The 18,373-nt window shown below is 41.6% G+C and overlaps 1 protein-coding gene across 5 annotated transcripts in view; it reads left to right on the forward strand.

The window, feature by feature from the left end:
- LOC105921041 (diacylglycerol kinase beta) overlaps positions 1-18,373 on the forward strand; it is a 309,320-nt gene that overhangs the window by 164,879 nt on the left and 126,068 nt on the right. For all 5 annotated transcript variants that reach the window (XM_036138804.1, XM_036138806.1, XM_036138803.1 and 2 more), the window contains 3 exons: positions 53-127; positions 12,432-12,517; positions 12,874-12,963. In XM_036138804.1, coding sequence (XP_035994697.1) covers positions 53-127; positions 12,432-12,517; positions 12,874-12,963 — 251 coding nt within the window. The remainder of the gene's footprint in view (positions 1-52; positions 128-12,431; positions 12,518-12,873; positions 12,964-18,373) is intronic.

The raw sequence follows: 18,373 nt of genomic DNA on the forward strand, positions 1-18,373 counted from the left end.
ATTTGTATGAAAGCCTTAACGCATGTTCTTTCATGTTGTGGTTCTCCTCCAGGGTTCTCAGGAAGCTCAGGTATCTGCTCAACCCCAGGCAGGTGTACAGTCTGGAGCAGGGAGGACCAATGAATGGGTGAGTCTCCTTCATGCAGTCTACGTTTCTTTCCCTGCTTGATGCTGATCGAAAGACATAGTCTTTTTCCCATAATCTGATTCTGTTTTATGAAGAAGGAAATTGTTTTGTTGTCTTGTGGTTGGGTCAGATGTGTTCGACACAAACAAATAAAGCAAGCTTCCTAACATTTTGTAGTGGATAAAGAAACAAAACTCCTTTTTATTTGTGGGTCAAATGTAGATTGGTGCATTTTTAAAGCTGATCTAGCAAGCGAGTCCTGAATCTCCAGTTATTTATTATCCAGCTGTAGACCTCTGTCCAGCCAGGTCAGACTAACCTGCCGTACAGTGGAGAAGCGGAACGCTGCGTTACCCCCGTTAGAGTTTTCACCTTTCGCTGCACACACAGACGTGTGCATTTGTCAGGGCTGAGCACATGGTGTACTTTAAAAGGAGTTCTGGTGCAGCTCCACACATCGGAGGGGCTGTAAATGCTTTACCTTAAGGACGTCTTTGCTCATCTCACTCAGTCACGACATGCAGAGCTACTGCCCTCCAGGGTCCCGTGTATGAAACAGACCCGGTGACGCACACAGGTCCCAGGAGAAAATGCTGTAATGCTACACGCGCCATCAGACGTGAGGGCTGTGCCGCTCTGATCCAGGATTGGAAGATTCTGAGTTTAATGTCACCATATGAGTGCAGCAATTCAAGCTATGATAGCGAAACAGATTAAATAAATAAATATTTCTTTCTTGTTTCATGTAGCCATGAAGACACTTAAAAAATATAGAGAAAAAAATTCTAAGTTAATATAATGTTACTGTTGGACATGAAATTGATTGGCAAGCCTAAACTCTAGATGAAACGGAGCTTAAAGTGGGTAATGGCCTGGATCAATACTTAGCTAGATGATAAAGTGAGATATTTTTACATCAAAAAGTTGTCTGCGGTACATTTAAGCAGTTTCAAACACCAGTAGCCTTGCACTGCCATTTTTAATCAAATCTGACCTTGCCATGATGATTTCAGATGATTCCACTTTATCTTTTAGGAGTGTAAATTACAACAAAACACTTTCTGCTTTCTAAATAAGGGCCTGAAAATCTACAAATATGGTAAAGTGCAGTCTTATAGGTTATGCAACAAAGGGATGTGTACAAAGAAACCTAATAAAAAATGAATTACATTATCTCATGTGGTAAACTAACTTTTTTTTCCCGTAATTGATGTTCCCTTGGAGGGGTTTAGGTGTCGTGTTTTCTGTGCCATGTAATGGTTAACAGCTCTCTCTGTGATTTGCATGAGTACCAAAACTTTAGAGATGTGTTTGTCACCTTTTCAGGACTGCTGGATGTCTGTGAAATTTCTCATCTGTTCTAAAATCTCTTTAGATTTGGGCATCAGGCTTTACTTTTTGAGGTATCTGCTTCAAATTGCAGGTTCTCTTTCTACAGGTCTGGCAGTAATTTGCTTAATTTATATCATTTACCCTGGGGCTATGACCAGGTTGATTTGATTAGCCTTTCTCCCTCAATAAATAAAATCATCATTTGAAAACTGATTTTTAAAATTACTTGGGTTGTTATCGTCAGATTAAAAAATGTGTTTGATTATCTGAAATATTTCAATGTGATGAAAATCCAAAAGCAAAAGCAATCTGTAAGAGGCAAATCCTTATTCCCAGCACTGTGTTGTCCAAACTCATCTGATGTGAGCTGAGCAAGGACAAACCTTACTGCTCTTCGGGATATGCTCCACCGAAAATCCAAGCGGCAGTGATGGTGGGATCAGAAGGGTTCACTGAAAACAGTTAATACTCAGAGAACAGTGTATTCCTTCCGCCTGTCTGACTGTGTGGCCCTTTTCAGTTCGATTTTTATTCTATCAACAGTGAAGAATTCCCAGTCTGCAGCTTTAACTTGGAGTTGCAATGGTTATTTAATTGTCTGAAAAGCAGCTCATTTGTCCCGTTCAGATGGTCTGTTTTTCCCCAGTCGGGTGGCCTCTACACTGGCCCGTCTGGAGCACCCTGATGTGACCACTATTATAGGAGGGTGAGGTGCTGCTCTGGAACACATGCATAGAAATGAAAGTCAGGGCTGAATGGACGGTGTTGTCACAGAGAGCAATAACCCGTCACCAGCTGAACCCTCCACAACTGTTACCATGGGCTCCATAGCAACAGGCTCAGTAGACTCTGAGGCCAGAGTTAGCTCATTTGCAGGGATTTGTTTTGGGAATGAAATTGGCTTTCTATTCTCAGCCATTATTTCAGTGCTTTCATAAAGATCCATTTGGACTTTTGTTAATGGACATGCTTCTCCCTCACAAACAGCTGGAGGCATCATGAAAATCTTCTGGATTTGACCCTCTGCTCGGGGTGGCTGTAAGTCCCCTGCATGGCCTTTAGAGAGCGCCGTTTGCTTTAAGGAGCATCCAGGCAAAAACGAACAGCAGCGGGTAGTGTCCTGTTAAGAAGCTTTTTATGTATTATACATCCTTAAACAAGTCTTCAGTTGCTGTGTTTTAGTCCCCACCGAGAGGACCAGTTTGATGTCAGGTTCACAAGGTGGCACAGCCTGGCGTGGTAGTTTGGAAACCATTAAAGTGGCGTTGTTGCTCCTGCTTAGAGTTTTGACTGTAAGAAAAACAACAGTATGTGGTTGCTACATCACCCTGTTGCAGCCCTGCAAATATGGCACTGTTTTTTACTGTGTCTTTCTGTCAGTAACCCTGCTGCCTTGGCAGCTCGCCTCAATTCACATGAATAAGGGCACTTATTCACTCTCCACACATGACAAGAGTCAGCTTTTGAATACCCTCCAACTTCCTGGGCCTCTCTGTAGGGCTGAGCTCCAGCTCACGGCTGAGCTCCTAATAAACATATAGGCTGCTTACAGAATGGACAAGAGAAACATTTGAACATTTGTTGGTAATTAATTATTGAACATGAATTGAAACCTTGCATTTACTGTTTAAATCAGATGTTTACACAGTAAAAAAAAAACAACCTAACCCTCTTTTCACTTTGTTATGGTTAATCCGGCCATCCAGATGGGTGAATGTTGGTTTACAGCGGTCTTTGGGCGCACACTCTGGAAAGACCACCGGTCAATCACAGGGCCATCCGTAAACACTTAAACAACTATTCACAAACACATTCATGCCTAAAGGAATTTAGAGTAATCAATTAAGTCAACAGTCATGCTATCGGCCTAGGAGAGGACACTGGAGTACAGAGAGATCCCATGCAGTTGAAGAAAACTCCTTGCAGAAGGTCCTCAGGTTGGCATTTAAACCCAGGACCTTTTTAGGGTAAGCCAACTTTGCAACCATACGACCGTGCAGCCTGGACATTAAATCCGACTATGCTATTCCTATTTTAGGTCAGTAAGAATTACCAAAAAAATGTGCTAAATGACACAATAAAAAGAGAGAGGTTATTTGGATTATTTTAAACCTTTTTTTTTCAGCATCAGAAGTTTACATACATTTTCTTAGTATTTGATAGAATTGCCTGTTATCTGTGACTTAGAATCAACACCTTGTCATCAAATCTTAACTGGAGTCAGGTTTGTAGGCTTCCTTAGTCTCCCACATTCTTTCAGCTCTGTCCACAAATCTTTCTACGAGCTTCTGTGTCACGGCCACTCCAAAACACTGTCTTTGAATGCTGAGGGTAAATTTTCATTGTTAATACCTGTCAACTGTCGCAAACCCTTCTTTGTAAGTTACAGAGTAAATTTTCTTGGCATATTTGGAGGGAAGCTTTGACATTGCTTACCAAATGGTCTTATGGCTAACAGTGGTATGGTAGAATCACCCATTTTCTTCTGCATGATTTGGTTTCACAAGTTTGTTGTGTTTCAAAATTATCGTACCATAATTTGACGGTCTGGCGCTTTTCCATTGCCAGCAGCTCAACTCAGCCTCAGCCCTTCTCTACTCTACCAGTTGGTTTTCCACAGACCAGGTATAGCCAGAAGGTGGGGTACGCTTCCTGGTGTGGCTTTAGCTCTGCCTCCAGCCATCAGTATTGTGCACTCTGCCATTGTTAAGCATTACTGTAATAAAAAAGCCCTTTTTGCTGTTACACAGATTAAACAATTAGCAAAATAATAGTTGCAATCCTAGTTATGTTGTCTACTGTTTTGCCATGCAGGAAATTGTAGACTAGACAGACAGATAGACCTCAATCAATAAATTACCGTGTTGTCAGCATTAAATAGAGTTTTTTTTTTTACACATTTCTGCCATTTACAATACATTTAAAATGTATAATAAACATTGGTTTTGTTTTTCAAGACACTTGCTTATTGAGTTATGTTAATTTCAGGGCTTTGAACCGATTTTTTTTTTCCCAATCGGTTCGTTCCGAACAGAAACGGAATTATAACGTTTCCGGTTATGAGTTCCACCAATAAATTGACGTTCCCGAACCGGTTAGAACAAAAAAATACTGTTCCCGGAAGGGTTAATTTCGTTCCTTTCGTTTGACAAATATAGCTATTGATATTGTGTGTGGAATGAGCGTTTTACTTAACGATGGATTGTAATTTACCTCCTATTTAAAATGTGTAGCTCTAGTGGAGACACCGCTCTCTCTCCATTCAGTCAGCGAATGTGTAATGTGATGTCACACAGGAAGTGAACCTCAGCCGTCATGCTAACCTGACTCCGCCAGCTGTATGTCGCTCCGCCTAGCTTCACTCACATACATCTGGGACACCTCCATAGGAATTGCCTTTATTTAAGGCTGGGCTTTATCAAAAATCCTTGCATATGATTGGATAAGCCACTTGTCTGTCATCTTTATCGACGTGCTATTTCAACCACTCCACACACTGAAGCCAACCCGTGAAGCTGCGAGAGCGATGCAGGAAAAAAAACACTTTTTTTTGTTTGTTTGCGGCTCTAGTGACACGCGTTTTATTGACAGTGAGCTGACAGGAAGAGTGGGGAAGAAGGGCGGCAAAGCGCCGCAGGTCGCAGTCGATCCCGGAACGACCGCGTTGAGGACTAAAGGCCTCCTAACATGGTTCGCACTAACCGCTAACCGTCAAGATGTCTGCTGCGGACGCGCCCCGAAAAACAAAACTTGCCAAATCCGGTCGGGAGAAGGGCGAAAACATGGTTTCCACCAACAAAAGCCTTCAGAGGCGTTCTCTGATGTTCTTTTTTTGAAACAATATTAGGTAGATTGAACAACACGGAAGAAATCGCAGCATCAATGTTAACGCTTGCTTCCTCGACAAGCCGCCATTGCTATCAAAACAGTCTCACGTCATGGTCGCATCTCCACTACGTCACATCTATGAAACTCCAGCCCTGCGTCCTGATTGGCCAGACAATGAAATTGTTTGGAGAAATCACTTTCTATGGGTTCCAGATGTATGTGAGTGAAGCTACGCGGAGCGACATACAGCTGGTGGAGTCAGGTTAAACGTGCACAGGAAAATAATTAATTTTTTTTTTTAGTTAATTAGGCAAGGAAAACTTTGAGGAACGAAATAAAACTGGTATTAACCGGTTACCATTATTTTTAAATAAGTGTTCCAGTTCCAGAACATAAAAAATAATAACGTTTCCAGTTTCGTTTCTGTTCCCTGTAAAATACAAAAAGTTTTTCAAAAAGGTTTTCGTTTTTGTTCCTTGAACCGGTTCAAAGCCCTGGTTAATTTATCAAGAGTATCTACTTGTAGATTGATCAGTTAATCGGAAAAAAATAATCAATAGAATAATCGAAAACTAAAATAATCGATAGCCCTTAAAACTGAAAACACTGATTATAACAGCCTGAGGAATAACTACTCAGAATAGCAGCTTTCTACTCGGTGTAGATCGGCCATTCTTTCTGAAACAGGTCCCCGGTAATAATAGCTACGCCAATGTAACCTCTCGTTTTCTCCCAGTTATTGCTTCTTTTGGTTACTTTCTCTTCCCTCTTGCTGGGCAGAGAGTACAAGTGGTCCTCCATTTCAACAGAAAATGGCAAAAACAATGAGCAACAGTTGCCTTTGCTTGTTTTATACCCCTCCACCGACAGCATATTCTCATATTGAAGACATATAGGGAAAATGCATATGGCTGAGGAGTTTGGTCCCTTTCAGCTTCTGAAATCAGCAATAGCGGCGCAACATGGTAACCTGACACAAGCCAGACGTATGTTGCTCCGCCTAGCTCCACTCACATACATCTGGGACATCGCCCATTGAAAGTGATTTCTCCAACCAATTTTATGGTGTGGCCAATCAGGACGCAGGGCTGGAATTTCATAGATGTGACGTAGTGGAGATGCGACCGTGACGTGAGACTGTTTTGATAGCAATGGTGGCTCGTCGAGGAAGCCAGCGTTAACATTGATGCTGCTATTTCTTCCGTGTTGTCCAATCTACCTAATATTGTTTCATTAAAAGAACATCAGAGAACGCCTCTGAAGGCTTTTGTTGGTGGAAACGATGTTTTCATTCTTCTCCCGACCGGATTTGGCAAGTTTTGTTTTCCGGGGTCTGTCCGCGTCTGCAGCGTCCGCTGCAGACGCGGACGCGCCCCTGAGTGGTTAGCGGTTATCGCAAACCATATTAGGAGGCCTTTAGTCCTCAAAGCGGTCGGCCCTGAATCGACTCCGACCCGCGGCGCTTTGCCGCCTGTCTTTCCCCCTCTTCCTGTCAGCTCACTGTCAATAAAACGCGTCCCTCTAGAGCCGCGAACACATTAACATTTTTTATAATTTTTTTTCTGCGTCGCTATCATCAGCGTTACGGGTTAGCTTGAGTGAGTGGTTGAAATAGCACGTCGATAAAGATGACAGACAAGTGGCTTATCCAATCATATGAAAGGATTTTTGATAAGGCCCAGCCTTCAATAAAGGCAATTCCTATGGCGGTGTCCCAGATGTATATGAGTGGAGCTAGGCGGAGCAACATGCGTCTGGATTGTGTCAGGTTAGCAACATGGAGCCTCCAAGTGGGTGAACCGACACCTATAAACTACTCATTGTAAATTATGAGAACACTTTCATTTTTGATGTGAGGTTATTAGACTTTGGCAGAATATGTATTTATTAAAGCATTACTTGCTTTTTTTTTAATTAAAAGCCAAATTTGTTACATACTGTCCCTTTAAAAGTATTTTTATCATCAAACACAATAGTCAATGGTCATTATTCTTTCCACCACCTTCAAGGGTTTGTGGACTAACTATCTGTTTTCGCCTCAAGCTTTTATGTTGCTGGCATTTCTTTTTGGTAATCAACAACCAGTCCCCTGTTTTTACCCTTCCTCACACTTGGTCTATGTCTTTGGGAAAATCAAAAGACTAACAGAAAAAAGCTTAAGATTCTTCCAACGGTTTCAGGATAAGCCTGTTTTAAAGGTATGATTTCAGTTCTAAATGTATCCGTCCTGCTGTCCCAAAAACCTTTAAAGTCATCTTAAAGAGACTCTGTCAAAGTGGCTGTATGGAACCTAGTATATCGCTCCTTGAAAGTAAACTGTGACTTTTTCCTCTCATGCAAGGACAGCTTCAGCTGTAGAGCAATATTTTCAGTTAAAACACAGACATAAACAACAAGACTGGCGCTCACAATCCTTACATTTTTTGAATATAGAGTTGATAAGATAGGCATTTAATTTAAGGTTCCACTGGAGAATGACCAACTGAGCCTGACTAATTCTCTCTTTTTTTCCACACACTTAATCAATCTGAGTAGAGCAGCTGAGTGACTGCACCTTTGGAAGTGATTAACTCTACATTAAAATAATACAATAGAACAGCAATAACTTCATCCCCACAGTGGGGATATAAAGGTGCGACAGTGGCAAAAACAAAAACAGAAGGTTCCAGCTTGTTGCAAACAAGCTTAAATAATATGAAAAAGAACGATACTTTAAATGTTAAGCTGTGCAGCAGAAAGGGGAAAAATCCATAAAAAGGCATTCAGGTAAAAATGAGAATTTCTCAATTAAAGAGAGAAGGGGGGTAGCAGCTGGTTTATAATATTAAATACGATACTTAGTATAGATAGCATGATTATAGCTGTAATTCTATTCAAAAATACTTTATTAATCCCAAAAGGAAATTAAATGCTGGTGATTTCTTCAACAAATTGTTTTAAATGCTGATGGCTGCAGGCAGGGAGGATCTCTAGCAGATCTGGAGAAACCTCTGACTGAAGACACTCTGTTACATGACTGGTGAAAAGGATGCTCAAGGTTGTCTATAATGCTCTTCATTTCGTGAAGAATCCTTCTTTGCACAATCATCTCCAGATGTTCTAGAAGGTTCCCCAGAAAAGAGTCCACCCCCTTTGTTTTATTCCCATTCAGAATGAGAGGATTGCTTCCATACCATGCCATAAGTGGTCAACCAGATTCTTGTCCATCTCTGGTGCACTCAATGACTGCAGAGTCATCTGAGTATTTCTGCAGATGACAGGAGTCTGTCTTGTACTGGAAGTCTGAGGTGTAGACAGTGAAAAGGAATGGTGAGAGTACAGACCCCTGTGGTGCTCCTGTGCTGCCGACTACCTGGTTAGACATACAGTCCTTCACAAGCTGTGGTCTGTTTGTCAGGTAGTCTCTGATCCAGGCGATTATTGAGGCTACCGCCTGAGTGTTCTGGAGATTCTGACAATGCAACCCAGGTTAATTGTATTACAAGCACTGCGGAAATCAAAGGACATGATCCTCACAATGCTGTCTGCCTTGTCTAAATGACAGTGGGTTTGTTGAAGCAGACTCCAACTCCATGGTGATAAGCAAACTACAGGGGGTCCTGATTGTTTGCTTACTCGGGTGGGCCGACAGGAGTCTCTCTAGACCCCAATCTGTTGCCATGGAACAGTCTATGGCAACAGAACTACTCCAACATGCAGCCACCATGTGTCATGGTGCAGCTTTGCCTGCTGCACCATGGACATTTCATGGCACTCTCTGCCTCCCATACAGCTTCAGATCCCATGCTCTACTGATCTGTTTCACCTGCCGTCTTTAATCAAGCCCGGACTCAATTCACCTGTCAGCTTTCTATTTAAACCTCCCTCAGTCAGCTTTTTTACTGCTCACCTCATCCTTTCCTTGACCTGCCTGTGTTCCCTTCGTCTACGCCTGCCTGCCCGCCTCCAAGTATTCTCTCTGCCTTGCTGCTGGTTCCACCTCTTCCCTTGTCCCAACCTACCTGCTCTGAAGGCTTTCTGGCTCCACAGCGCAGCACCCTCAGACCTCCAGCTTTCTCCGGTCCACCTGCTCCTGCCATCTCCTTCATCCAGCTCTGGTCCAGTACTGACCGTTGGTTTCTTCCTCCACTATCCACAATCTACAATAAACTGTAAAACTAAGCTCTTTGTGTGGTTGTGTTTTTACAGCAATAGGAACAATCATTGCATTCGTGTTTTCAATAAAATAAATTACATCCTGTTATGCAGTCTGTCTTTAGGTTAAGAATTCCTCTATTCCATTATTGTCCTGCAATGGGGAAATTTGGGTGTGACAGTGGCAAGCACACAGACAGTCACACACAATAATTAGCAGTGAAAAAAGTACAGATACAGAAATACTGTAAAACTGAGATGTTATTTCATAAGTTTGTCATATTGTAAAACAGGAAATACACTGGTGCGGCTTATGGGTGTGTTTTTAAAAGCGTAAATTTACACAAGACGCTGCAAAGTACACTCCACAATTGGGTGTTTCTGCGCAGAGAAGAACTTTCGACACATGGAAAAATCCACAAGTAGAAGGCACGACTTGAGCTAGGGTTGGGATCTTTGGTCAGGCTCATCCCAGAGGGCTGATTTTCACAAATGTCATTCAGGGGGTGACAATGAGTGGATTCTGTGAGTTTGGTGTCGCTGGAGCGTTTCGTCTTGGCATGACAGGGGCAGGAAGGGGTGGAAAAATGAGCAAAAATGAAACTTTGACACCTCATAACTCTGAGACGTTTGGTTTAATCTGGCCCAAATTTGCTATGCAGCTTCCTGTGGTAAGGTGCTACAAACCTGGAAGAGCCCATCTCTCCTTTCATAAGTTTGTCATATTGTAAAACAGGAAATACACTGGTGCGGCTTATGGGTGTGTTTTTAAAAGCGTAAATTTACACAAGACGCTGCAAAGTACACTCCACAATTGGGTGTTTCTGCGCAGAGAAGAACTTTCGACACATGGAAAAATCCACAAGTAGAAGGCACGACTTGAGCTAGGGTTGGGATCTTTGGTCAGGCTCATCCCAGAGGGCTGATTTTCACAAATGTCATTCAGGGGGTGACAATGAGTGGATTCTGTGAGTTTGGTGTCGCTGGAGCGTTTCGTCTTGGCATGACAGGGGCAGGAAGGGGTGGAAAAATGAGCAAAAATGAAACTTTGACACCTCATAACTCTGAGACGTTTGGTTTAATCTGGCCCAAATTTGCTATGCAGCTTCCTGTGGTAAGGTGCTACAAACCTGGAAGAGCCCATCTCTCCTTTCATAAGTTTGTCATATTGTAAAACAGGAAATACACTGGTGCGGCTTATGGGTGTGTTTTTAAAAGCGTAAATTTACACAAGACGCTGCAAAGTACACTCCACAATTGGGTGTTTCTGCGCAGAGAAGAACTTTCGACACATGGAAAAATCCACAAGTAGAAGGCACGACTTGGCCTTCCTTCTGCTAGTTGACAAAGTTTTGCGAGAGGAAAGGCAGAACGCTCAGCAACAATGCGTGCATTTCATCAATCTGCACCGTCAACAGCAAGGTAACTCCTACCACCTTGTGGCCGTACTGAGACTCGACTAATATTTTGGGATACTTTTGTCATAATTTAGGTTTTTGTTTGTTTACGTTGGATATTTCCTGACTTTTCCTGTCAGCCTGTCCCCCCTCAACCTCTATCCAATCAGCTCAGCCACCAGTCAATTAGCTCACATCATCTCCACCTGCTGCCTGTTATTACTGTCAACTCTGCTCACCTGTGCACCTGTCTACATATACCTGCTTCAGCCAACTCTTCCCTGCGAGAACATCTCTTCTCGTTTCATCTCTTTTCGTCCCTTTGGTGTGCTTCTTCTCTACCAGTTCCTATGTGCCCAGCCAGCTGAACTCTTCTGTTAAAAGTTGCCTGTGTCTGCATGCTGCAGTTCTGCCTGTTTCCCCGTGAGTCCCACCTGCTTGCTCTGCCCGTTCTGGTGGTTTCCCGGTCCACCTCGCCTGTTTTGGTCTGTCACTAGCTGCGTCTTCTGGTCCTCTGCTCCTCCCTGCCTACCTGCACCTTCAGCCATAACTCATCTGCCAAGTATGGTTCTGCTTGCCTGCCTCAGCTGTCCCTACTCATCCTCTCAATAAACCTTTTAAAAACTTAACTCTGTGTCCAGCTGAATATCGGGTTCACCAGCATTAATCATTGCAACTTTAGGAAGTGAACTTTGACACAGGATATTGTTCTCCCATTTGTTCCTTGCCACACAGGAGTGTATACGTGTCTGAAATTAGAACTTCAACCTAATATAGGCATCACGTAGCGTAAATACGTGCGTTGTAAGCACGCATTATGCTTCTAATGTACATTGACTGATTAAAATTAAAAGCTGACCTAATCGTAGGACATGTGTATGCTGCTTTGCGCCGATTATGCACTCCAAAGCATCTAGTTTATTTCTTCCCTAAGAATTTTATATAGCTGTAACAAGTCACTGTTTTATGGAAACATTTATGGTCTGGAGGCAGTTCTCACTACTTTCGATCAGTTTACCATATTTCTATCAGATTTTTTCCATTACACGTCACTGCTGCACATTAGAAATCATCAACGACTAAGCTATAATTGTGAAAGCTCAAACTTAAAACAATTACTATTGTCATTATCTTTATTGTTTCAATATTTTGAGGCTTTGCTTCCTCCTTTGTGATGACCTGTCCTGTTGCATTACTGGACAGGGCCAGCTGGATGGAGGGTCTCAAAGGCGTCTCTGGCCCAATGTCAGCTGTATGACGGACGGAAAGGATGAAAGCTTCTGTCTGCAGCTTTGTCCCCATTCACATTAAAGGTCCCATTTGAAGAGCACACACTGTGTTTAGCGTTGTTTCAGGGGAAACCAGCAGAGACACCACAGCTGGAGAGGGCACTCACAGATCAGCCCTTCAGCTCTTTCTTCATTAGATCATTCAGAGCTTAGAAATCCCTCAAGAAACACAATCAACGGATTATTCACCTGTAAATAGCCTTCCTAATACATCTGGTGGTTAGAATTAGGGTACTTCCCCCTCCTGACACTGTTTGTTAGGCCACCTGTTTCCTGTACAGAAAATGCATTTGGTTAATTCTCCTGGATCTTCTCCCCATTCAGGCTCAACTTTTTCCATGATGTACCTGATTTCCGGGTGCTTGCTTGTGGAGGTGACGGTACTGTGGGCTGGATCCTCGATTGCATAGGTACTAAAGTTCTAACCTGTGGATTTAAGACATAAATGTTTATTGACAGGAAACTCACTGTAGCATTAGGCCTCTCTAAAGGCATTAACCACATTTTTGTTGTTAGGATTACAGATGAGATTAAAAATAAATGCTTTGCCCATGTGGAATTATAATCCATCAGGGCAGAGAAGTCAATCAGTTTTCAGTTGTTTTTGGGGTTTTTTACACTTTGAGTGAACATCTTTTCTGCAATCCTGGTCTACTTAGTGTTGCTGGAAAATAATTTGGCTTTAACTTGAGATTTCTGAAGGTTTTATGTTCCATATCACAAAGTACTAGCGACCAAATTTGATGCGTCTTTGTCTTGTTTGCAGATAAAGTGAACTTTGCCAGACACCCTCCAGTGGCCATCCTCCCTCTGGGCACAGGAAATGACCTGGCACGATGCTTACGCTGGGGAGGAGGTGAGAACTTCCTCAAACTCTATGGTTTCTGTTATATGTCCATACACGACTACAATTTCATGCTAAGGGTGTAAAGATAACCAATTTGTACTGACTAACATGCACAGTGCATGCATATCCATGAGTAAAAAGTAGAGCAGCTGTTATACGTCCCTAACTGTAGATGCATCAGACGGGATGCAAACATTGGAATAGTCTTATTCTAAGACATTTGAGGGAAGCTTTTCTCTTGCTGCTTCTAATTTAGGTCTTGGTTCACTTTCCTATATTTTGTTGTGCCAAAGGGTTCTTGTTGGGACCTCAACTGATTTCTCTGTGTTTCTCACTCTTCAGCTCATTCTGAGCAGTTTTAAAGATATTTTTCCTCACTTTAATGCGTATGACATTGAACTGTGTATCACCTTCTAGGTCCAAGAGGTGTTTAGATCCTGTTTTAAATTGGAAGGCTGAGAACATTTTAAAACTTCTCACAACACTGAACTTCAGGTAGAAACCACAGAGTGACCTTTGACTCAGCTTTTATGCTTGGTTAGCTTTTGCTGTTGTCTTAAAAATTGCCAAACTGTGTTTATAGATATTATAGACAACCCCAGTCTCACTGAAAAATGTGTAATATCCACATTGGTTTATGGGGGAGACGTAGTAATGTCACAATTTGGCTCTTCAATACGTGTCAGGCTTATATTTTATTTGGTCTATTCATTTACATTGGCTTGCAACAAGGTCACGTGACTATCAAGTTTTCCCCAGCAAAAAAAAAAAAAAAAAAAAAAAAGAACTTGGCTGCTGTTACCTGTGGAAAAGTCAATATTTAAGCAAAACAACTGTGTTTTTATGCATTTTGATTACATTTTTAGTGAGGAGTATGAATATTATTTTCATGATCTTCATTCTGGGAAAGTAGATAACCTTTCCTTTATTAGTTTTGCCAAATATTTTCTTAGAAAGACGGGAGAAAATGACGATTCCTATCTACGTCACCAAGTCCTGCAGGATATCTGGACATATGAAAACAACATTTATGCAAAACATCTGCAGTTATATGCATTTTGATGACATATCTAGTGAAAAATATGCATAGTATATTATAGGCTTCATTCAGGGAAGGTAGACAACCTTTCTTTTATTAATTTCACCAAAGATTTCATTGCGTCTCAGAGAAAAGTGAGCAGTCACGTCACGTTGCTAGGCAGTTGCTAAGGACGCAGCCAGTGTCATTGACAACGTCCGCATAGTTCTGTGTTCATAGAAATCAATGTATAAGAAAACATTTCTTTTCTATGCATTTTGCTCAAATGTAACCCATTTGCAGTTTCAACAGAGGCTGCTATTTTTTTGTCTTCAAATGTTTTATTGAAAATTATAAGAAAGAGTCATCAAAAACATTAATCAACACACAATCACAAAATAAAGTGACGGGGGGGGGGGGGTTATACCTCAGTTTTTTTAGGGGCTTTGTTATGGGAGATGCTTCTTCTTTCTTGTGCTATTATAGATTTTACTTTCAGAAGTGGAGCCTTACTGCTTTCGCCATAGAGCTCTGCTTGATTTATATATGCAATAAGCTTTATTAGATTTTTTGCTGGGACTATTTCATGTTAAACGGACACAGAAACAGGAAGGTAGAAGAGGAAAAAAGTAGAGAAACAGATGAGACAAAATGCTAAAAGGGAAAAAAAGGTAAAAGAGAAAGAAGAGGAAAGGTAGAGAGCAATATCACATCCTCTGAGTCTGCTTCTACACCTGCAAAGAACAGCAAAACCAGCTGATAAAGTAGTACAGGTACAAACAACCAACACCTTGATACCATCACTGAAGAATATACAGTATTAATTAATATGACAGGTATAAAGCGACAGCTAAAGATAATAATAGGTGTTTTCTTTCAGCTGTCGGTGTTTGTGAGAGTGCGGTGGTGTATGTAAGGTTTATCCATAAGAAAAATGATCAATAGTGGTTGTGAGGAGCCAAAGACCTGCGCCCCAGAGCACCGAGGCAGACGCCAGGGGAACCAGAACCCCAGATGCCCGAAGGGACCCCCAGAGCAAAGGTGCCCAAGAGGGACCAACACAGAGAAAGCTGCCTCCCCATCTGAGGGAAGAGGAGAGAGGAGTCCCAGGAGACCCCACAAAAGCCACAATGCCAAAATCCCCGGGAGCCGCGGAGGCCCAGGCCTTGCAAAGCAGCCACCAGAAGCAAGTCGGCACCCACCCAAGGACCCAGCCCCAGACACCGAGGACCACCAACGCACCAGTGGGTCAAGGCAACAGTCAACGGAGGGGAGCAGGACGGGCGGGATGGGCTCTACACTTAGTGGAGACCTGAAATGTCCCAGGAGAGGGGCAGTTCAAACCTAACCTGACAAATAGAAAAACAGAAAACCACATTCACTCGTTCCCACCCTAGTGCCCCCACATGCAAACAAGGGGGGGGGGGGGGGGCGCAGTTCACACACTCACCACACAAATCCTATACTCCCAGGTCCAGGCACCGGCACTCCAGAGGGGTATCCAGCCCCCAAATCTGGAAGGGGTACCAGAACCCAAAGGGCATCTGCGGTTCTCTAATAATCCTAAGAGCAAACAAGCTGCTGTTGTCAAAAGCATCACTTGTGTGATATCTCTAAGTTGGTTTATTTTTAAAACTTAAGACTTCTAAAAGTTCTCTACTTTTTGCAGCAACCTGCAGCAACAGGTCCCGGGTTTCAAATCCAGCCAAGCCCCTAAATTGTGTGTTAGTTTTATTTTTGTGTGTGATAGTTTTTTGTTTTGTTTTATGTAATGGAATGTTTATCTTCAGAACATCAACTAACACATTATGTTGGTACAACTACATACATCATACACCTTTCCTATCAACATTTAGATCCAACAAATCCCTATGATAAATGGTACCACCCTTTGTTATTCAGTCAGAATGAACTGTGGTTTAGTGGGGAGTCGGATCATGTTTAATCAGTGACAATGAAGCGAGATCAGCTACAGAGATATCTAACCTCAGTTCACAGACTCCAGGGGTCGCAAACTGTTAAATTAAGACTGACAGAAAACTGCAGTTGCTTATTTAGTCAACTATACTTTAATTAATCATGTATAATTAATGCCACCATGTTTTGAATATATGTGAATCTATATTAAACTATTAAAGAAACACGGAACAAGAGCTATGTACCACTTTTCCATAAAAGGTTTTGTGACTCACTCAGTAAATGTAATACATTAGAAAACAGTAAGGAAAAAGAAAATTTATGGAGATTTTAAAATAAAATACCAATAATATTTAGAATATGTCAGTTTAGAGACAGCAGATCTTGTTGATTCTACTGCCTGCACTAAAAACTAACTGCTCATCTTTACATATTGTTCAGCCTCATCTGCCTACAACCTTGAAAGCTGCCACTGAAAGATGATCTATTCAGGAGAGCTCCCGCAGTCCCCTGAAACTGGAAGCTTAATAACAACATTTTTAAGGCTGAGTAAGAGCTGGGCTCCTCTTCCCAGCAGCAACAATCAAGTAGTCACAACCAACCTTTCAGATGATGAGCTCATAGCTCTGTGAATAATCAACACAAGACAATGAATCTACAGTGCTGGTGCTTTGTGCATCTCAAGTTTTTAATTTGCCCAATAACAGCTCCCACTTTCCTACTTTTTCATTTCCGGGATACCTGTGCAGAAACCTTTCCAGAGAGTACTGTCAGTCCGGGAAATGTTGCCTTCATTATGATCATAGCACTGCTATGAAAAAAAATTTACCCCTTTACAGATTTCTTCCATTTTTGCTTTTTTGTGTGTTTGTTTGTCAAACTGAAATGTTTCAGATCATCAAGCAAATTTTAATATCAAAGGTAACCTGAGTATTGACAAAATTCAATTTTCATATAGTTTTATTAATTAAGGGAAGATGCTATTCAAACTAACCCAACTAAGCCTCCTTCTTAAATCATGAATCAACTATGAAATCTATTTTTAGGAAAACTCTTTCAGTATCCACACCCAGGGCTAATTACTACCAGAAAGGTAGACTCCAAAAACGATTAAATTCTACTGTTCTGACAATGTGAATGGGAGTGAAAACACCTGAAAAACCAACACATCATACCTAAACCCAGGAGTTCACAAAGTGGGGTTCGGGACATCCGAGGGTCACGAGTCACCTCTTGGTGTCATCATTGCAAGATGATTTGATGCCGATGTGCTAAAAATGTTTACCATTTCCATATTTGTCAAACCGATATCAAAGTATAACTTTACAATATCTCTACATAACTTATTTTAGTGCAGGGAGAAGGCTTCACTTTTTTGCAAGAGTTGTTACAAAAATATATTTTTTTTCTTGTAAGTTTATGACATGATTCTCAATATTCCCCCCAAAAAAGAAAAAATATCCCACTCGTCAAAATGGGGTCACCAGTCTCTTGCATTGTTACTTTGGGAGCGCAGGCAGAAAACTTTTGGAACCCCTGCCTTAATCCAAAGTTAAAGAACTGCGGAGAAACAGAGTCACTGACATCTGTTAGTCTGTGAAGGGTTACAAAGTCATTTCAAAGTTTTTTCTCACTCGCACAGCAAAGGAAATTATCCATGGAGAAACACGGAAGAGTGGTGAATGGCCCCAGGAGTGGCTGGCCTACCAAGATTACTCCAAGGGTCAGCGACTAATGCCGGAGGCCACAATAGAGAGCAGAACAACAACATCTCAAAAACTGCAGGCCCAATTTATATCAGTCTTCATGATTGAAAAGTAAAAAATCCTGTAAAAAATTGCATCCTTGGGAGAATTCCAAGCTGAAAACAGCTGACCAAAAAGAAGACTAAAGCCCATCTCATACATCCCTAGAACATCTTAAGATCCCCAGTGCTTTTGGGAAAACATTGTGAAGTGAATAGGCTAAAGAACAACATTTTGGAAGTTGTGAGTACCAATAAATTTGCTACAAAACTATTTTCGAAAAAACATCATGTTTGGAGTAGAACATGGGGGTGTGATGAACTGCTGCTTTAGAACATAGGCGACTTGCTGTTCATGGAACGAAGAAATCTGCCCCGTACAGGAAAATCCTTGGCGAACATTTGGCCATCAGGCCATGGCCTAAGGTTCAGCAGTGCTTGGCTTACGCAGTAAGACAATGATCAAAAAACACACCAGCAAGTCCTTCTTTGAATGGCTATAAAAAGGAAAGATGTAAATAAAATAAAAAGTGTTTGTCTTTTACTTATGTTTTCTTGGTTGTATTAAAACATTTTTTTGATGACCTGAAATGTTAAATGTAGCAAAAAAAAAAATCAAATTTCAAAGGGGTAAATACTTATACTGTTTAACTGTTTGTTAAACAGTATTGGCACTGAAGTGAAAGCCCCAGGGCTAAGGAAAGTATAGAGCAATTCACTAAACTTTAGCTCACCTGTTC

Source organism: Fundulus heteroclitus, chromosome 7, assembly GCF_011125445.2.
Source record: "Fundulus heteroclitus isolate FHET01 chromosome 7, MU-UCD_Fhet_4.1, whole genome shotgun sequence".
In the NCBI taxonomy this organism is placed as follows: Eukaryota; Metazoa; Chordata; class Actinopteri; order Cyprinodontiformes; family Fundulidae; genus Fundulus; species Fundulus heteroclitus.